The 22,169-nt window shown below is 43.9% G+C and overlaps 1 protein-coding gene and 1 pseudogene across 1 annotated transcript in view; one reads left to right on the top strand and one right to left on the bottom strand.

Moving 5' to 3' along the window:
* The window catches only part of RNF10 (ring finger protein 10), a 41,201-nt gene extending 21,337 nt beyond the window's left edge, over nt 1–19,864 (bottom strand). Inside the window, exons 1-2 of the mRNA XM_044244139.1 lie at nt 19,265–19,864; nt 6,164–6,360 (exon numbers count right to left, since the gene is read on the bottom strand). Of these exons, the coding sequence (XP_044100074.1) occupies nt 6,164–6,360; nt 19,265–19,421 (354 nt within the window). The 5' untranslated portion in view covers nt 19,422–19,864. The remainder of the gene's footprint in view (nt 1–6,163; nt 6,361–19,264) is intronic.
* Nucleotides 19,865–21,299: 1,435 nt separating this feature from the next.
* Nucleotides 21,300–22,076, top strand: LOC122903636 (annotated as a pseudogene).
* The last annotated feature ends 93 nt before the right edge of the window (nt 22,077–22,169 follow it).

The following is a 22,169-nucleotide window of genomic DNA, read 5'->3' on the forward strand; positions in this document are numbered from 1 at the left end:
GGACCCTTATAATTAAGTGGCAAACCATAAACAATTTCCTTTCATCTCAACAAAAGATCCCAGGAGACCACACCTCCCACTGTTTATGTAACTCACCACAGGAAGCTCAGGACTTCCAGTCATCTGTTGTCTCATCCCCTGGATGCTCATTTCCATGTGGCTCTTCTATCCCCTCATCAGTCTTCTACCCTCAATGCCCCAATCCTACATAAGAGCTTGTGCTCACTCAGCAAAATCCTCTGAACCTTCAATCATCACCTTGTTATCCTAGTTGGCCCACTGCCACCCTCTCCAATATTGCCCATCAAAATTCCTGATAAATTATCCTTCCAGGGGCACCTGGGTGGCTCAGTGGTTTAATGCCTCTGCCTTCGGCTCAGGTCCTGATCCTGGGGTCCTGGGATCAAGCCCCCATCGGGCTCTCTGCTCAACGGTCCTCTCTGCCTGCCTCTCTGCCTACTTGTGATCTCTGTCTGTCAAATAAATCAATAAAATCTTTTAAAAAAAAAATTTATCCTTCCAAAACACTGACTGCTCAGTTCTTTGGCCCTCACCTCCTCCAATTAGCTTGCCCTCCACTCCACCTCAGGCACTCAGTTCCCAAGACATACCATCTAGATCTGTACCATCCTATACAGCAACCACTACTTGCCAGTGCCACACATGAAATACCATTTTAGCTATACTGGGTAAAAACATAAAAATTAATTTTACCATTTCTTTACTTTTTTAATGTAGCAACTAGAAAAGTTTCAATTATTTTTTTTTTTTTAAAGATTTTATTTATTTATTTGACAGAGAGAAATCACAAGTAGGCAGAGAGGCAGGCAGAGAGAGAGAGGGGGAAGCAGGCTCCCTGCTGAGCAGATAGCCCGATGCGGGACTCGATCCCAGGACCCTGAGATCATGACCTGAGCCGAAGGCAGCGGCTTAACCCACTGAGCCACCCAGGCGCCCGAAAAGTTTCAATTATTTATGCGGCCTGCATTTCTACTGGACAGCACTGCTCTACATCTAGACCATTAAGGATAACAATCACATCTCTTCCAACATCCAGGCAGCAACTCCCTCCTTTCCTAGCTTGTTCCCTTCAGGCCTGAATCCACAATTCTTCAGCCCCACTAGGATCTCCAAAACAGTGATCCAACTCACCCCTACAGTTTTGTTTCCTTACTTGGAGTAGATCCTATGGTCCATTTACCCACTTCTCTTTGTCATCGGTACTCACCTGGCAAAACCTTCCTGATTAATCCAACTCTGCTTATGTATTTCCATACCAGTACCAGAGAGTTATACACAAAAACACAACCACACCACACCAACCAGTCTCACTGAAGTAGGCTCTTGGGCTGCCTGGCAATATTACCACAATGACAATTCCGTACCCACTTAATTCCCTAGTCACCCAGACAATTCCATTCCTCAAGGCTTCCAAGGCTCCTCTCTCAGCTCACCTTCCATATTTCACCAAGATAGTAAGAACAATCAAAAAAGAATTCCTACATCCTCCTACCAGGTACTCTGTCCTCCTCCTGTGTACTGAGGATGAACAGGCAAAGCTCCTATCTAAGCCACTTGTACACAAGATCCCAACTCCTCAAGGACTCAAGGACACTGTTACAGCAATTCTCCCCCTGTTCTCTGTATCATGTTCCCCCCTCACAGAACAATCCCATTACCAGAGATATGATGTAATTTCTCTAACTTTATTTTTTTTTAAAGATTTTATTTATTTATTTGACAGAGAGAGATCACAAGTAGGCAGAGAGGCAGGCAGAGAGAGAGAGGAGGAACCTCACAGGCGCCCCGCTGAGCAGAGAGCCCGATGCGGGACTCGATCCCAGGACCCTGAGATCATGACCTGAGCCGAAGGCAGCGGCTTAACCCACTGAGCCACCCAGGCGCCCCATAATTTCTCTAACTTTAAAACCTCTGGACTTCACACTCCCTCAAGCTACTGCCTCACCTCTGCTCCCCTTTAGAGCAAAGCCACCAGAAAGTACTGTCTAAACTTGCTATTCCTTCCTCCCTGTCTTTCATTTTCTCTAAATCTATGCCAATCAGGTTTTTATCCTTACCACTCCACCAAAGCAGCTCAAGGCCAACAACCTACCTTCCTATTATCAAATCTACTAGTCAACCAACTTACCTTCCTATTTATGAAATCTACTGGTCCACTTTCAGTCCTCATTTTCTGCCTATCCGCACAGGGCAAAACTAACTACTTTCTTCAAATGGCTTTCAGTTCTCTTCCTCCCTTTTTGCTGATCCCTCATGATCCTGACTCAGTCCTTAAATCTCTTCCCTTTCTGCAGCACTCACTCCTTAATGACCCCACTTAGTTCCACAGCTGCAAACACCAAATGGACAGAGACACCTAGCTCTAGCCTGGGTCTCTTCCTTCAAGTCCAAATCCCATTAACTGCCTATCTCTACTTAGAAATCCAGTAAACTGGGGCGCCTGGGTGGCTCAGTAGGTTAAACCTCTGCCTTCAGTTCAGGCCATGATCTCTGGGTCCTGGGGTCGAGCCCTGCATCCGGCTTTCTGCTCAGCTGATCACTTGACAGTGATCACTGTCAAATAAATAAATAAAATCTTAAAAAAAAAAAAAAGAAAAGAAAGAAAAAAGAAATCCAGTAAACCTCTTCACATAAATGTATTTCCAAAACGAAGTTCTTTATCTCAACTCCCCTTTCTACCCCACAACCCCCAAACCCTGTACTTCTCTGGAAATCTTCCACACTTCAGCATATGGTATCTGAATTGAACTCCTGCCAAAAACATTCATTTTTTACTCTGCTCAGACCCCATATCTAACATAATTAAAAAGTCACGTTGGCTCTACCTTCAAACATTAGCCCAAAGGGCACACCTCTCACCAACTATCGCTGTTTCAAAGTTTCCATCACTCTCACCAGAAACATCTTTTTTTTTATATATATTTTTTATTTATTTATTTATTTATTTATTTGATAGAGAGAGAGAGATCACAAGTAGGCAGAAGGCAGGCAGAGAGAAAGGGGGAAGCAGGCTCCCCGCTGAGCAGAGAGCCCGATGTGGGGCTCAATCCCAGAACCCTAAGATCATGACCTGAGCTGAAGGCAGAGGCCTAAACCACTGAGCCACCCAGGCGCCCCTCACCAGAAACATCTTAACAGCCTCCTAACTGACCTCCTTGGTTCCACACTCCCCTTTAAAATTCCAAGTCAGATTACAGCACTTCTCTTCCTAAACCCCTGATGGCTTCCCATCTTTCTGAACAAAAGGTAAAGTCCTGCAAGGCCCCACATGATCTGACCCCTCCTTCCCATTCTTTAGCTTCATTCCCTACTCCTCCTCCTCCCAGGGAAGCCTACTTGTTTTACCTCAAACAAGCAAAAAACATTACCACCTCTAATCCCTTACTACTTGTGCACTTGTTATTCCTTCTGGCTAAGACACTCTTCCTCAAAACTGTATGGTGTGCTCCCATGCTCATTCAGGACTCTACTCAAACTTCACCTCCTCGAGAGCAGCTTTCCTTAAGCACCTTCTAAAACCGTACCCTTGGGGAGCCTAGATGGCTCAGTTAGTTAACCGTGTGCCTTCAGCTCGGGTCATGATCCCAGGGTCCTGAGATAGAGCCCCACATCATGCTCCCCGCTCGGGGGTGGGGGGGAATCTGCCTCTCCCTCTCCCAAACCCACACACACTCATGCATGCTCTCTCAAATAAGTAAAACCTTTTTTTTTTTTTTTTCCCAAGATTCTATTTATTTGACAGAGAGAGACACAACGAGAAAGGGAACACAAGCAGGGGGAGAAGGAGAGAGAGAAGCAGGCTCCCTGCTGAGCAGGGAGCCCAATGTGGGACTTAATCCCGGAATTCCGGGATCTTGACCTGAGCCAAAGGCAGAGGCCCAACAACTGAGCCACCCAGGCGCCCTCAAATAAGTCAACTCTTTAAAAAAATAAAAAATAAAACTGTATTCTTTGTTATTCTCTATGCTAACTCTTTCAGTCTACTTTTTTCAATTCAATAAGCACGTACCTTCAGATTTACTATACAGAGGACCCCTCAACAATGCAGGCATTAGGAGCACCAACTGCCTGCACAATCTAAAACCCATGTATGACTGTTGACTCCCCCAAAACCTTAACTGCTAATAACATACTGTTGACTGGAAGCCTTACCAATAACAAACACTCAACGCATGTTTTATATATCATGGGCATTATATGTTGTATTTTTAAAATAAAGCTAGAGAAAAGGAAATGTCATTAAGAAAATCAAAACAAGGGGACCCTGGGTGGCTCAATGGGTTAAACCCTCTGCCTTCAGCTCAGGTCATGATCCTGGGTTCCTGGGATTGAGCCCCGCATCACGCTCTCTGCCTTGCAGGAAGCCTGCTTCCCCCCACCCCGCCAACCTCTCTGCCTACTTGTGATCTCTGTTTGTCAAATAAATAAAATCTTTAAAAAAAAAAAAAAAAAGAGGGGGCGCCTGGGTGGCACAGTGGGTTAAAGCCTCTGCCTTCGGCTCAGGTCATGATCCCAGGATCCTGGGATCGAGCCCCACATCGGGCTCTCTGCTCGGCAGGGAGCCTGCTTTCTCCTCTCTCTCTCTGGCTGCCTCTCTGCCTTCTTGTGATTTCTGTCTGTCAAATAAGTAAATAAAATCTTAAAAAAAAAAAAGAGGGACACCTGGGTGACTCAGTGGGTTAAGCTGCTGCCCTCAGCTCGGGTCATGATCCCAGGATCCTGGGATCGAGTCCCACATCGGGCTCCTTGCTCAGCAGGGAGCCTGCTTCTCTCTCTGCCTCTGCCTCCTTGTGCTCTCTCTCTCTCTGACAAATAAATAAAATCTTTTAAAAAATTTAAAATAAATAAATAAAATGTACTTTAAAAAAAAAGAAAGAAAGAAAATCAAAACAAAGACACCTGGGTGGCTCAGTCGGTTAAGCGTCCAACTCTTGATTTCAGCTCAGCTCATGATCTCAGAGTTATAGGATCAAGCCCCACGTCATGCTCCATGCTCAGCATGGAGTCTGCATGAGATTCTCTCTCCCTCTGCCCCTCTCCCTAATCACACATTCTCTCAGTAAACAAAATCTTAAAAAGGTAGAGAAAATCAAATCACATTTACAGTACTGTATTATATTTATTAAAAAAAAAAAAACCCACATAAGTGGACCCATGCAGTTCAAACCTGTGTTTTTCAAGGTTCAAGTGTATAATCATTTATTATCTCCCTGAACTAGAATATAAGCTTCTGAGGGACAATATTCCACTCAGTATTGTATTCCAAACTGAATAGTATCTGATACACAGCAGAGGAGAACTAAATTCTTGGTGAATGAATGAATTCTTCTATAAATACATTAAATGTGTCTTATTCTATAATGGCTACATAATATGGAACATTCAAACAGGAAGACAATTTAACCAGTCCCTTGCTAATTAAAGTTGTTTCCCAGATCTTCTAACTACCAACAATGCTACAATTAACTTCCTTGTAAGGAAGTCTTTATGGACTTACAAAAGGATACCTGAGAAACTCCTAAAATCAGAGTACCTGGGACTAAGGATATAGCATTGTGCATTCTGCTAGGAACAGCGCAAATGCCATTAATTAACTGATGTCACAGGCGCCTGGGTGGCTCAGTGGTTTAAGCCGCTGCCTTCGGCTCAGGTCATGATCTCAGGGTCATGGGATTGAGTCCCGCATCGGGCTCTCTGCTCTGCAGGGAGCCTGCTTCCTCCTCGCCCTCTCTCTGCCTGCCTGTCTGCCTACTTGTGATCTCTGTCTGTCAGATAAATAAATAAAATCTTTAAAAAAAAAAAAATTAACTGAAGTCACTTTATTACTTAAATATTTAAGAGGTACCTCTAATTCAGGAGTGATGACAGAAGGATTATACAATGTAAGGTACCCCAAATTTGCTGTAATTTCTCACAATCCAGGATAATGATGTCTTCTTCCACCAAGGAAATCTCCCTAACTTTCAAGGGAAAAAAAGAGGCAAAGTTCCAAACCTAGTTAATCCTCAACTATTCAAGACTGCTTTGGTTATTTACTTTTTCATGTTTCTCTCCTCACCAACTACTGATAAACCTGGGGGAGGGGGGGCGGAATCAGAACTCACGCTTCTTATTTTAGAAAGGCCATTCTTAAATTCCATACCTCATCTCGTCTTCCACCATTAAAAGAAGAGCTAAAGACTTTGCTGCTGCCGCCGCCCCTCTGTGGAGGCATCTTGTTAAAAGTTTTGCTTTTCTGTGAATTGGAGCGACGGGACTGGTTGCTAAAATTTTCATTTTTGGGATAGGAAGGTTCACGTTTGCGATTAAAACGCTTGGATCCACTTGAGTTCTTTCCATCTGAAAGCAAGAAATGCAAAGAATTAGTTAAGAAATGATACACAGGGCTCCTGGAGGATCAGTTGGAAGAGCATGTGATGCTTTATCTTGGGGTTGTAGGTTCAAGCATCCCCATCAGGTAGAAAATACCTAAAAAAAAAATCTTAACTAACAGGGATGGGCGCCTGGGTGGCTCAGTGGGTTGAGCCGTTGCCTTCGGCTCAGGTTGTGATCTCAGGGTCCTGGGATCGAGTCCCACATCGGGCTCTCTGCTCAGCAGGGAGCCTGCTTCCTCCTCTCTCTCTCTCTGCCTGCCTCTCTGTTTACTTGTGATCTCTCTCTGTCAAATAAATAAATAAAATCTTTTAAAAATAAATAAATAAACAAACAAACAAACTAACTAACAGGGATACCTGGCTGGCTCAGTCAGAAGAGCCTGGGACTCTTGATCTTAGGGTTTTAGGAAAATAAAATCTTTAAAAATAAAAATAATGGTAAATAGACCCTTCCACAATCTCTAATAAGAAACCTCGGTTTGGACCAGAGCTTTGGGCAAGACAACTCACAGTAAGGTGGTTTTTACTTTGGCTCTTTATTTTTGTTACAGATTGTATTTACTTATTTATTTGAGAGAGTGATCAAGTGAGAGAGAGAGAGAGAAAATGCGTGAGGAAGCATGAGCGATGGAGAGGGAGAAGCAGAGGCAGACTGCCCACTGAGCAAGAAGCCCAATGCGGGGGCTCCATCCCAGAACCCCAGGATCACAACCCCAGCAGAAGGCAGATGCTCAACCCACTGAGCCACCCAGGTGTCCCAACTTTTTTTTTTTTTTTTTTTTTTTTTTTATTTGACAGAGATCACATGTAGTCAGAGAGGCAGGCAGAGAGCCCAATGTAGGACCCGATCCCAGGACCCTGGGATCATTACCGGAGCTGAAGGTAGAGGCTTTAACCCACTGAGCCACCCAGGCGCCCCCCAACTTTTTTTTTTAAATGCCGAAGCCTGAAGGGTCCCTCCTTCAAGAGGGATACAAATGCAAATGAAACCACAGAGATTTTTAGTTCACAGTATCTCTCTTTTTTACAGGGTTTAACAACTGCCCTTACAGAAGTCAACTTAGATGAAGTGATTAAAAAGTGCCTGGGGCACTCGGGCTGGTTCAGTCCACAGGGCATGCAACTCTTGATCTCAGGGTCCTAAGTTTGGAAGCACCACGTTGGCCATACACTCTACTTTTTAAAAATTTTTTTTAATTTGAAAAAAGAAAAAGAAAAGAAAACCAAAAAGGGGTCAACCTATATCTGTTAGGGAAAAGTATTTTACCTGGAAGCAGGATAGAAGACATTATTCTCCTTAAATTACTACAACATAGCAAGATTCTATAGTGCAAAGGCTTGGGCTAGGCTCTAGCAGGTACATTCGAAAGGCATAAAAGCAAAATAATACTTACATATACACTAGACATCAAACTGAGAAGCCATTAAATTGACAAAACAAAATTAGTTGAGTTCTAAAAACGTATTAGCATGAGTCATATCAGCATGAGTCATATTCTTTTTTTTTTTTTTTAAGATTTTATTTATTTATTTGTCAGAGAGCGAGGGAGAGAGAGCGAGCACAGCCGAAGGCAGCTGCTTAACCAACTGAGCCACCCAGGCATCCCAACATGAGTCATATTCTTTTAAAAAAACATTTCTTGGAGCGCCTGGGTGGTTCAGTCAAGCATCCGACTCTTGGTTTCCACTCAGGTCATAATCTCAGGGTTGTCAGACTGATCCCTGCAGCTCCGTATGGAGTGTGCTTAAGATTCTCTCTCCTTCTCTCTTTGCCCTCCCCCTGGCTCACTCTCTCTTCCCCCTCTCAAGTAAAATCTGAGAAAAAAAATTTTTAAATATATTTCTTGCTTTTTTCCTCCAGTCATAAGAACACATGTTCAATTTTGAAATCTGGAAGAATAATTTAAATTTGCCCCTATCCATAGAATACCAACTTAGACACAGTGCATAATTTCCTTTCACTCTCCATTTCATACACTTGCCACATCTCTCACAAAATGACAGACTTAAAAAAGTCAATCGGAGAAAGACAACTATCATATGATCTCCCTGATATGAGGAAGTGGAGATGCAACATGGGGGGTTTAGGGGGTAGGAAAAGAACAAATGAAACATGATGGGATCGGGAGGGAGACACACCATAAGTGACTCTTAATATCACAAAACAAACTGAGGGTTGCTGGGGGGAGGTGGGTAGGGAGAGGGTGGTGGGGTTTCGGACATTGGGGAGGTTATGTGCTATGGTGAGTGCTGTGAAGTGTGTAAACCTGGCGATTCACAGACCTGTACCCCTGGGGATAAAAATACATTTTATGTTTACAAAAAAAAAATTTTTTTAATTAAAAATTAAATTTAAGAAAAAAAAAAAAAGATTTTCATCCTGTCTTAGATTTGTCTATATTCACTGCATATCTTATTTCAACATGGAAATCTGACCAAATCAAGGCTACATACTAATTTAATGGCTTTCATTTCAGCAGAAACTTAGAATGGAAGTTGGGGGATTCTTAATGAAGAAATCCATTAGGCTTACGCTCAAACTTTAAGGAGGTGGTGCTTTAAAAATCAAGAGGATTCCACCATGAGCCTCAGAAACTACGAAGTTTCTCCCCCCAAATATAGCTTAATCCTGTTATATTAAAAATATGTAATTCAAGGGCACTTCTCCCTCTCTCTTTGCTGCTCCCCTGCTTGTGTTCTCTCTCTGTGTCAAATAAAAAAATCTTTAAAAAAAGAAAAGAATATATAGGGGTGCCTGGGTGGCTCAGTGGGTTAAAGCCTCTGCCTTCGGCTCAGGTCATGATCCCAGGGTCCTGGGATCAAGCCCCAAATTGGGCTCTCTGTTCAGCAGGGAGCCTGCTTCCCCCCTCTCTCTGCCTGCCTCTCATCCTACTTGTGACCTGTCAAATAAATAAACAAAATCTTAAAAAAAAGAAGTGTGTGTGTCTGTATATATATACGTGTGTATGTGTATATATATATATGTATGTGTATATATATATACATATATGATTCGTAGAAAAATAGAGGGAGACATACACACCAAGAAACAGACTCTTAACTAAGGTGAACTGATGGTTACCAGAGGGGAAGTGGGGGGGTAGTGAAATAGGTGAAGGGGATTAAAGAGTACAAGTATCATGATAAGCACTGAGTAATAGATACAACTATTGAACCACTATATTGTACACCTGAAACTAATATATGTTAACTATACTGGTATTAAAAGTAAAATCTTAATTTAAAAATTTTTTTCTAGGGGCACATATTTATCAGTGTGTGTTTGTATATATATAAATATATATAGAGAACAGGTCTGGAGGGGCACCTGGGTGGCTCAGTCAGTTAAGCGGCTGCCCTTGCCTCAGGTCATGATCCTGGGGTCCTGAGATCAAGTCCCGCATTGGGCTCCCTACTCAGCAGGGAGCCTGCTTCTCCCTCTTCCTGCCGCTCACCATGCTTGAGTGCTCTCTCTCTTTCTGTCAAATAAATAAATAAAATCTTAAAAAAAGAAAAAAGAGAGGTGCCTGGGTGGCTCAGTGGGTTGAGCCTCTGCTTCTGGCTTGGGTCATGATCTCAGGGTCCTGGGATCGAGCCCCGCATCAGGCTCTCTGCTCGGCGGGGAACCTGCTTCCCGCCCTCCTCTCCGCCTGCCTCTCTGCCTACCTGTGAGGCCTCTCTCTGTCAAATAAATAAATAAAATCTTTTTTAAAAAGAAACAGATCTGGAGGGACGCCTGGGTGGCTCAGTGAGTTAAAGCCTCTGCCTTCAGCTCAGGTCATGATCTCAGGGTCCTGGGATCAAGCCCCACATCAGGCTCTCTCCTCCACGGGGAGCCTGCTTCCTCCTCTCTCTCTCTCTCTCTCTGCCTGCCTCTCTGCCTACTTGTGATCTCTGTCAAATAAATAAATAAAATCTTTAAAAAAAGAAAGAAACAAACAAACAAACAAACAGATCTGGAAAGGCAATGCGCAGGCTGTTAAGACAGTTAACTTCGGAAAATGCAGCTTCACTTTTACCTAATCAAGTGGTTTCCAATCCTGCCAGTTTGAAGGAATCACCCAAATAAGCTTTTAGGGGATCCCTATGCTCAGGTCTCACCCTCTAAGATTCTGACTTAAGTAAACAAAAAGTTCTGTATACTTACCGTTTGGGTAATTTTGAAAACTACTAAGTCCCTAGAAAAAATTATTTCTAGGTAAGATGACCAACTAATTTTATAGCAGACTAATAAGTCCAAAGTAAAGATACCCTCAAAAAAAGAAAAGGAGGGGCACCTGGGTGGCTCAGTGGGTTAAGCCTCTCTGCCTTCGGCTCAGGTCATGATCTCGGGGTCCTGGGATCGAACCCCACATCAGGCTCCCTGCTCATCAGGGAGGCTGCTTCCTGGCCCCCACCAGCCTGCTGCTCTGTCTACCTGTACTCGCTCTCGCTCTCTCTCTCTCTCTCCCCGTCAAATAAAAGAAAATCTTAAAAAGAAAAAAAGAAAGAAAAGAAAAAGAAGAAGAAGAAGAAAGAAAGAAAAGGAAGCACGAGCTGATAAAATCAAAGTCTGAATTTTGTTTGTTTATTTATTTATTTATTTTTAAGATTTTATTTATTTATTTGCCGGGGGGGGGGGGAGAGCGAGCGAGCACAGGCAGACAAAGAGGCAGGCAGAGGCAGAGGGAGAAGCAGGCTCCCTGCTGAGCAAGGAGTCCGATGTGGGACTCCATCCCAGGACCCTGGGATCATGACCTGAGCCGAAGGCAGCTGCTTAACCAACTGAACCACCCAGGCGTCCCAAAAGTCTGAATTTTGAAATCAACCACTTCACACTTCCCTTGTCACCAGCATGGCTTAACTGAGAGGTATGCTGGGACGCCTGGGTGGTTGGTTAAGCAGCTGCCTTCGGCTCAGGTCATGATCCCAGCGTCCTGGGATCAGTCCCACATCAGGCTCCTTGCTTGGCAGAGAGCCTCCCTCTGACCCTGCCTGCCACTCTGTCTGCCTGTGCTCGCTCTCATTCTCTCTCTCTCTGACAAATATGCCATCCTCTCCAAACCTGACCAAATCACAACCTGGGAGTCGAGGAGTCACAGGCGATGGCAGCAATGCAGAGAGCAGATGGTCACAGAAACTCTGCCAGGCTAGGTTTACTCCTACCAATCACCTTTCAATCCCAGGTAGGGAAACTGACCAGAGTTTAACCTGAAGTTAGAACTTAAGAACTACACTTTTACCTACTATTTCAGTCAGCCACAGTTACTGACCAACACAGCATCACTGGTAACAAAAAGTGAAGATTTAGTTCTCTCGCAAATGTTCTTACTTGTGGAGTTGATAATAAGATTTCAAATAAGTAGAAAATTCAGAGGAATAGGGTCCAAGCTAACTTCACCATGAGAACAAATGAGGGCTTATGAAAACAGGCAGGTACAGAAAACACGGATTTTCCAAACCTCATTACCGAGGACTGTTTCAGATGATACCGCATTTGACCCTAATACTTTCAATACAAGCACCTAAGAGTTACATAGATTTAGGTAAAGCCAGATTCTACATTTGAACAAGAAAGTTCTATTTTTATTTCTTCACTTATTACCACACAGGCAAGGAAACAGTTTCATCACATTTACAGAACTGCTCTCTGATGGACAGGGAACTGCTCATTTCTAAAACAGATTACAAAATGACCACATATGTATCACGATTTTAGCTGCTCAAACAAACTCCATCATCTTGTCTTCCAGTCGCCTAAAAGTATGAAGTTAGATAACTGAAGTGAGAGTCTGGCTTTATCTCCAGACCCAGGCAACAGGCAGCTAAAGACTGAAGGTACAGTCAGGCCTGTGACCCAGAGATAAAATTAGGAGTACAGTTTTTGGTATATCTCATAGACAACTTGTCAGGACACACAGATGAACAACATGGGGGGGGGTAGAATCTGTCCTCTTTTCTCTGAAAGGAGACAGCAATAAAGATGATCTGCTTCAGATTTTGGAAAAAGTCAAGTTCCTGGCAGAAACATATTCTCCACTATAAGTTTTAAATTTCCAAGTGGTGGTTCTCAGTCCTGGCTGCACAGAAGACTCACTCGCAGAGACTTTTAAAACTGGCCCAAGGACCCAATCTAGACCTAAAAAATCAGAAAGAGGGGCACCTGGGTGGTTCAGTTGTTGAGTGTCTGCTTTTGGCTCAGGTTGTGATCCCAGGGTCCTGGGAGCAGGGAAGCCTGCTTCTCCTTCTCCCGTTCCCCCTGCTTCTGTTCCCTCTCTTGCTGTGCCTCTCTCTGTCATATAAATAAATAAAATATTAAAAAAAAAATCAGAAAGAATCCCTAGGGAAGAGCTCCACACATCCCTATTAAATAAATAAATAAATAAAATAAAAAAGAGCCTCAAGAAATTCTGATGCACAAGCCAGAGCGGAGAACTACAGAGGACGACTATCAAGACACATTCTAAAATGGACAAGACTGTTGGTTAAATGACTCAAATCCAGAACTCAGGATCACAGAGTCAACAAGAGACTTGAAACCTTAATCCATGTCTCAGTTCTTCCACATCTCCCTAACAGAAAGGTCTCTACCAAATAACACATCTCAGTCTTTCCCTCCATTGCCAAATTAAAGGCCAAAATTTTTCCACAGTTAAATAATTTGGCATCATCGGGGCACCTGGGTGGCTCAGTGGGTTAAAGCCTCTGCCTTCGGCTCAGGTCATGATCCCAGGATCCTGGGATCGAGCCCCATGTCGGGCTCTCTGCTCCGCAGGGAGCCTGCTTCCTCCCCTCTCTCTCTCTGCCTGCCTCTCTGCCTGCTTGTGATTTCTCTCTCTCTGTCAAATAAATAAAATCTTAAAAAAAAAAAAAAAAGACTATTTAAAAAAAATAACTTGGCATCATCAACATTTCTAGCTCTAGTTCTAACAGGTGGCACAACCTAGCGGTCAGAAAACCAGCCAGGAAGTTTCTGCTGCTGATTCATGCTGTAATCACAAGAAAGTTGCTTACCCATCACTTGGAGTAGTTGACAAGCACCCCTGGAGGGGCAACATATGGCCTTACTATAGAAACAACTGACAACGAATTGAATCCAGCTGAAATTAGTAATTCTTAATGAAAGAAAGAGAGAAGTGGTATAAAAAAATGACACGTGCCAGGGCACCTGGGCAGCTCAGTGGGTTAAGCCTCTGCCTTCAGCTCAGGTCATGGTCTCAGGGTCCTCGGATTGAGCCCCGAATCGGGATCTCTGCTCAGCAGGGAGCCTGCTTCCCCCTCTCTCTCTGCCTGCCTCTCTGCCTGCTTGTGATCTCTGTCAAATAAATAAATAAAATCTTAAAACAAAAAAAAATGACACATGCCAACAAACTGAGGGTTGCTGGGGGTGGGAGGGGAGAGAAGGGACAGGGTGTTGAGTGAGGGACATTGGGGAGAATGTGTGTTATGGTCAGTGCTGTGAATTGTGTAAGATTGATGATTCACAGACCTGTAACCCTGAAGCAAATAATACATTATATGTTAATAAAATTAAAAAATTTAAAAAATATATAATAAACCAGGTCTTATGTTAAAAAAGAATGGCAAGTGCCAAGTTACCTGCATACAAAGGGCAATTTATAAATACTGCCTAGAACTTTTTTTTTTTTAAGATTTTATTTATTTATCTGACAGAGACAGAGCATAAGCAGGGGGAGCAGCAAAGGGCGAGGGAAACCCTGGCTCCCTGCTCAGGACCCTGAGCTTATGACCTGAGCCATAGGCAGACACTTAACCCGACTGAGCCACCCAGGTGCCCCTGCCTCAGACCTCCTAAGAATTCACTTGAGAGACACCTGTGTGGGTCAGTAGGTGGACTCCTGATTTCAGCTCAGGTCATGATCGAGCCCCATGTAGGGCTCCACACTGGGCACAGAGCCTGCTAAGGATTCTCTCTCTCAGGGTGCCTGTTCCCTCTCTTGCTTTGTCTGTCAAATAAAGAAATTCTTTTTAAAAAGAAGGAAAGAAGGGCCTGGGTGGCTCAGTGGTTTAAGCCTCTGCCTTCAGCTCGGGTCATGATCTCAAGGTCCTGGGATCAAGCCCCACATCCGGCTCTCTGCTCAGCGGGGAGCCTGCTTCCCCCTCTCTCTCTGCCTGCCTCTCTGCCTACTTGTGATCTCTCTCTGTCTATCAAATAAATAAATAAAAATCTTGGGGGGAAAAAAAAAAAAAGAAGGAAAGAAGGAAGTATGGGTGGATTTTAAAAAAAAAGAAAGAAAGAAAGAAAAAGAAAAAACCCTCGGGCGCCTGGGTGGCTCAGTTGGTTAAGCAACTGCCTTCAGCTCAGGTCATGATCCCAGAGTCCTGGGATCAAGTCTCACATTAGGCTCCCAGATCCATGGAGAGTCTGCTTCTCCCTCTGACCTTTTCTCTCTCTCTCTCATGCTCTCTCTCAAATAAATAAAATCTTAGGGGCACCTGGGTGGCTCAGTGGGTTAAAGCCTCTGCCTTCGGCTCAGGTCTTGATCCCGAGCCCTGGGATCAAGTCCCGCATCAGGCTCTCTGTTCGGCAGGAAACCTGCTTCCCTCTCTCTCTCTGCCTGCCTCTCTGCCTACTTGTGATCTGTTCTCTCTGTCAAATAAATAAATAAAATCTTTTTAATAAATAAATAAATAAATAAAATCTTTAAAAAAAAAATTCTCTCTCCCTCTGCTCTCCTCCCAGCCCTCCCCATCTCTCCCTCTCTTAAAAAAAAAAAAAAAACACTTGAACAAATCACTCTCACCCCCCTCTAAAGCCTCAGTTTTCTTGTCCGTGATCTGAGGCTTATCCTCTACCCCACCTCCTCATAATGTCATGAAGATTAAGGGAACACTTCTGTAAAATGCCTACCACAGTGGTTAGCACAAAGTTGCCATTATTATTTGGAAGACTACTATTATTAATATGTCTAAATCATTCTTGTCAAAAGCACCCCCTAGACTTCCAACAAAGCCATATAAACCAAGGACTTCAGCCAAAAGGCCCCGAAATTCTTATGACTTCTCTAAGTGGTTTTTATTAAAGGCTCAAGTCACCTCAATTTTCAAAGCCATCAAAAATCTCCAGGTCCATTTACAGCCCAGAAGCATTCTTCAAGGCAGATTACCACTAGTAATCTGGCTCCTGGTACCGGAATAAGAGGAAGTGTGTCAGGATAGTGCTTCATATCACCAACCTCAAAATAACTGCTTCATAATACCTGACCTTCCCTTAACCTCCATGGTAGTATATCCCCCACCCAGGGGAATGGGGCAAGAGCCTGGTTCTGGGCCAGGGTCCATTGTTTGTCCATAAACTGCGTAACCTCTCCTGCCTCTTTTTACTTTCTTTGCTCCTTCTAAATGACTTTCCCCAAACCCTAAACCACCTTTCTCCTCTGGGCCATATTCCTAGGCTATTCACTGTTAAGTGTTCTTAGAATTGTATCTTAGAACTACTGGAACAAAGCTGTAGGAATATACCTAAGAAAAGGAGTGTTATATGAATGTTTGAAGCAATCAGCCAAAGCAAAGAAACTGTGGTATGCCACTCTGGCAGAAAAGATCAAGTAAATCCCAGGAGCCAAATTTACCTATTTCCCGCATGCATGAACTTAAGCCAACTGCAGGAACAAAGACTCAAGTATATTAAACATGTAACTAGGAAGCAAATGACCACTTCTGTCATGCAGTTTAGAAAATAGGACAGACAGGGGTTTTTTCACCTGAAGTAGGGAGAGGAGAGAGGAAATGGGAATTAAATATTTAAAATCTGAACAATCCTTATTCTTGTTACTTTGACAAAAGAAGGCAAGTTATGTATTTTCACCTTACTTCCCCTTTCTTTCTTCAACTCAGTACTCTGAAACTCAAGAGGTCCTTTCAACAGTTTCCAGCAGAATCGAGTACATGAAGTGTTGGGTCAACTTCTGAAATACTATAGAAACCTCTTATGGAATTATGCTGAATTTGGGCCTACCGTTTTGTTAGAGCAACTCCCTAGAATCATTGTGTAAGAGATCCTAAATGATGTCTGCTGCCATGGTCTTAGCTATAATGTTCTTAATGGAGCTTATGCTATTCTTCAATTCAACCTTAAAAGTTAGCTAATATCCAGCGTTTCCTAAGTCATTTTTAATATCTACTTATTCTGCCTTTGATCTGTTCCTAAATGCATGCAGTGGATTATGGCTGATCAACTACAAACCTATCCTACCTATTTGCTAAGGGTACACAGCAGTAGCCAGGAAAGTAGGCACTGGCAATGGCAAACATGCACAAGTTTTCTAACATACTAAACAAAACCTAATGCTACCAGAGGGCACATTATATTTTATAAAACTTAGCAAAAAATCCTTTACAGGAGTTTTTACTTCCTTCCTCAGAAGCTTTAAATTAAGAAGGTGAACAAGTGTTTTAAGAGCATTCTACAGTATTTGTCATAAAAAAAAAAATCACTTTAGTCAGAATGAAGCCAACAATAAGTATTCTATTCAAGTTTATCTGAAACTATAACAGAAGTGTCTATCAACCTCTTGGGTAATCAGAGTTAGTTCTAATCAACATATACAAAGTCAGGGACAAAGTAAAATGCTTTAAAATACTTCAGTTTTCTTGTTTGGATTGTCACAAACTTTCACTACTGCCTCACTTGAGAATAAACTCAAGGCATTTACTGCAAGCCCAGAAAAATTAGTTGACAATCTAGATAGCTAGAAAATCACCATCTTGGGGCGCCTGGGTAGCTCAGTGGGTTAAGCCGCTGCCTTCAGCTCAGGTCATGGTCTCGGGGTCCTGGGATCGAGTCCCGCATCGGGCTCTCTGCTTAGCAGGGAGCCTGCTTCCGTCTCTCTCTCTCTCTCTCTCTCTGCCAGCCTCTCTACCTACCTGTGATCTCTCTCTGTCAAATAAATAAATAAATAAATAAATCTTTTAAAAAAAGAAAAAAAGAAAATCACCATCTTTATCTTTACATCTGGGAATAGAGTGCAAAAGCAGTTCTTTTATCAACCACACTGAGAAATACTCTCAGACCACACAAAACCAGCAGTTTTGGCCAAGAGGGCCGGCTACCCTCGGATCTGCGATAAAGCTACACAAGTGCAACACCCCCAAATTAATCTACATAATACTGCCTGAAAGTCCACACTAATTCCTGCTTAGATATTTAAAGCATTCTCTTACGATAAGACAACTGGACTCCACCAGAAATTCCACAATTAGTTTCTAGAAGCACTCAGCGTACCACGTAAAAAAGTTTGCTATATCCAACAGATCAATTCTGAACTCAAGTCAGCCTTACAGGTGTTTTTCCTCTTTGCATTTAAGCCTTATAGTTTTTAAATCTTAAAAAGTTTTAAACTGGGGGCACCTGGGTGGCTCAGTGGGTTAAGCCGCTGCCTTCGGCTCAGGTCATGATCTCAGGGTCCTGGGATCGAGTCCCGCATCGGGCTCTCTGCTCAGCAGGGAGCCTGCTTCCCTCTCTCTCTCTCTCTCTGCCTGCCTCTCTGTTTACTTGTGATTTCTCTCTGTCAAATAAATAAGTAAAATCTTTAAAAAAAAAAAAAAAGTTTTAAACTGGACCTCCACATTTGGAGACTTCAAATCTTCACCTGTCTGCCACATATCTCCACTTCCACTGAAAACATCTTCCTACTCCTGCTGATATAATCACAGCACAAAATAGCAGAGATTTGTACACAGGCTTTGAAGTAAGATGGAGAACATTCGATTCCAGACTCTGCGAACACCTAAACTCCTGGCCTCTTGGCTTTTTCCTTCTTTAGAAATGAACAATTCTGGGGTGCCTGGGTGACTCAGTGTGTTAAGCCTCTGCCTTCAGCTCAGGTCATGATCGAGCCCCCCATCAGGCCCTCTGCTCAGCAGGGAGCCTGCTTTCCCCTCTCTGCCTCCCTCTCTACTTGTGATCTCTCTCTCTCAAATAAATAAAATAAAATTAAGAAAAAAATAAAGGACAATTCCACCATACTGGACAGGTTAATATGCTATAAATAACAGAGGTATAAACCTACTCGCTGGCACATGGTAAGCCCTCAATAAATGGTAGCTATCATCACCATGATGGTCATAATACTGAGAAGCATAACTACAAAAATGACAAAATCTTCCCTGTAAAAGGCCTCTAACCTACACAGCGAAATAGGCATGATGTGTATTTGGTGAATAATAGGTGTCAGGTATTCTTCTAAGCTCTTAGTTCATTTGCTCCCTAAGTTAACTTATTTAATTCTAATCATCTCCACATTTACAGAAAAGGGAAACTTGGAAGCTCAAGGTCTGGCAGATCTAAAAAGACTGAAACAGAGCCCATGCTCTTAACCACTATTCCACAGGAAACAAAGCCATCTGAGGACGAATCCTGTTCAACAGAGAGATGGATCTGAAACCAGGTTATTAAATATGAAATTTGAGTTTGAAAAGTCCTTGGGCCCCACCCTCCACTGTTTAAATTTGAATGCCATCCAATGCTAATTCAACATTAAAGGGTAGAACAACTTGGTGGTTTAGGAGCTTGGACTGGTGAGTCAGACAACCAGGTCTTACGGCCCGCCGTGAGGCACATACTGGCTGAGTGACCTTATCTTTTCTGAACCTCAGTTTCCTCATCCGCAAAATGGGGATAAGAATAGCACCTACTTCACCCATCTGTTTCGTGTATTAATGCAAGGTTAATGCAAGGATTCACGTAAACGACGCTGTACAGTGCCCATTAAGTTTTAATTTTCAAATAATTGGAGCCACGGAAAAGGGGAGAAAGGTAGGAAACGATAATATAAAGTGGGCTGTCCCTGGGTGACCTAGCAGACACCGGAGCGAGGATCCTCCCCGGCCGCAGGGGCAGTCGCCCCCCTCCCTCCCACCGCCCTTACCGCTCTTGGGTTTAGACTCGCCGGCCGGCCCCGCCGAGGCGGAGCGGGGCGGCTGTTGCCCTTTGCTGCTGCCCGAAGAGGCGGAGGAGCTGCTGGAGCCGCTGTTCTTGTCCATGTCGGAAGCGGTGGCGGCGGCGCTGGGGGAGCTCTGCGGCATCAACGGGGGCCTCGGCGGCGGCGGCGGTCGGAGCGGAGCGGGCGCGGCGGGGACCCAGGCTCATGGCGTTCGGGGCCGGCGGGGGTCGGCGGCGGCAGCGGTTCTCGGCCTTCATGGCGACATTTTTCCCTGTTTCCTTCCTCGGCTTCTCAAACTGTGAAGAGAAGCGGCGGGCGGGGCTGTCGAGCCCAGCGGCGGCGGTGGTGACAGAGAAGGAGGAGGAGGCCGGGGCTCGGAGGTCCGGGCCGGGCCTGGCGGGGCGGAGGCTGCGGGGGAAGGGGAGGCGAGGGAGGGTGCGCGAGCCCCGCCGGCCGGCCGGACACGCTCTCCCGCCGCGGGGCAGGGGAGAGGGCTGGCTGTCTTGGTGTCGGGGACGTGTGTCTCCGACACAGCGACCGACACTCGCCTCTAGGCCGAGGCCGAGGTGCTCCGGGAATGGCGACGAGTCGCCAAACAGCATCTCGAAGAACCCGGATGGACTTTATATATAGTGGCGATGTGGGAGTGACGCCCTCTGGGAAACGTAGTTTTCTATCTACATCCGGGCCCAGTTATTCTGGGCCCGGTTCCCCCCCCCCCCCCGCGCCCCGCCTTTGAAAGAATGATGGGACTTGTAGTTCAGGTTTTATAACGAGTATGCTAATGTGCATAATAATAAAATATGCACCAGTCATAATAATATAACATGCACCAGTACTAATAACGAATCCAAAGATTGGAATGCCTGTGGAATTTTTTTATTTGGTTCATTTATAGTTCTTATTCTAGTATCAATATCAAGTTATTTATGGCTCTTATTTTATCTCCCAATAAGAATAAGGGTAAAAATAATGACAAAACCCTACATTTAATATAACTTTACAGCACTTCTTCATACAGCACTTCATTTCATTGTTAATAAGTCATTTATTAATATAAGCCATCGTCAGGGCACCTGGGTGGCTAAGTGGGTTTAGCAACTGACTCTTGGTTTCCCCGCACATCGTGATTTCAGGGTTGTGAGATGGAGCCCCACCTCAGTCTCCAGGCTTGCAGAGCCTCCTTAAGATTCTGTCTCCTTGTCACTCTGCTCCTCCCCTCCCCAACTTGCACGTGCTTTCTCTCTCTCTCAAGAAAAAATATATATGTCATTGTTAATATTTCATTTCATCTTTAATGGGATTATCACTGAATGCTTATCATTAGCAGGCATTGCCGTGTGGGTTATATGGATTACCACACTTAATCCTCACATTAACTCAAATTTTAAGACAAGGAAACTGGTTCCAAAAGCTTAGATTAGTTACCCACCATCACATAGTGAATATGTGGTGTTCTCAACCACCTATAAGATAAGCAGTTCTGGGGCGCCTGGGTGGCTCAGTGGGTTAAAGCCTCTGCCTTCAACTCAGGTCATGATCCCAGGGTCCTGGGATCGAGCCCCGCATCGGGCTCTTTGCTCAGCGGGGAGCCTGCTTTCTCCCCTCTCTCTCTGCCTGCCTCTCTGCCTGCCTCTCTGCCTACTTGTGATTTCTGTCTGTCAAATAAATAAATAAATAAAAGATAAGCAGTTTTCCATTTTACAAATATGGACACTGAAACTTGGGAAATCTCACCACAGCCATCTGTACTTTAGAAAATTATTAATGATTCCTTTCAACCATAGCAGTTTGAGATTTGTAGGATCACATACACACACTGTTAAAGAGAGGAACAAGTAATTTTTCAGACTAACCACAGCTCGTTAGAAACCTATTATATGCCAGGCACTGCGCTGAGCACAAGGAAACCCAAAAATATATTCAGATTGAGGCCTTTAATAAACTCATTGTTTCCTAAGTGAATTAAGCAAATAAGAAACTACAGTGGTTAGGCCAGTGCTCACCAAAGAGAGAGGCCATGTTCCGTTTGAGCCAAAATATCATGAAACCAACGGCTACAGAAGAGTCTAGCATCTCCTAAGCTTTCCTTCAGCTGCAAATGAACTCAAAACTCAAGGCCCAGCTAAGGGAGTTGAATATAACAACAGACAAGGAAACTTAAGTTGGTGATCAGAAAGCTACTATAATTTTTGTTCCCATTCCTCAATTGAAATCTTTCCAGAAAATCCAAGTCCAGATATTTCATAAACTGGAGAAAAAGTTCAGTGGGAAGTGCGATGTCTTTATCGCCCAGAGTTGCCTGAGCCAACTCAAAAAAACTGTGAAAAAAAAATAAGCAAGTGTTCAACTCTGACAGCTGTGCATGATACAATCCTGGAGGACTGGGGCGCCTGGGTGACTCAGTGTGTTGGGGCCTCTGCCTTCAGCTTGGGTCATGATCCCAGGGTCCTGGGATTGAGCCCTGCATCAGGCTCTCTGCTAGGCAGGGATCCTGCTTCCCCTTCTCTCTCTGCCTGCCTCTCTGCCTACTTGTGATCTCTGTCTGTCAAATAAATTTAAAATCTTTTTTGATAAATAAATGAACAAACAAACAATCCTGGAGGGCTTAGTCTTCCCAAGTAAAATTATGGGCAAGAGAATCCATGTGAAACTGGATGGCAGCCAACTCACAAAAGTTCATTTCGATAAAACATAGCGGAACAATGTGGAGCACAAGGGTGAAACTTTTCCTGCTGTCTGTAACAAGCTCACTAGCAAGGATATTAATTTTGAATTCCCAGAGTTTCACTTGTAAACAAAACTGACTAAATAACATATCATTCACCCAAAAGAAAGGAAAGGAGAGAGGGAGGGAGAGAGTAGGGAAGAAAACTACAAGGGAAGATGG

This window comes from Neovison vison, chromosome 3, assembly GCF_020171115.1.
Source record: "Neovison vison isolate M4711 chromosome 3, ASM_NN_V1, whole genome shotgun sequence".
Classification (NCBI taxonomy): Eukaryota; Metazoa; Chordata; class Mammalia; order Carnivora; family Mustelidae; genus Neogale; species Neogale vison.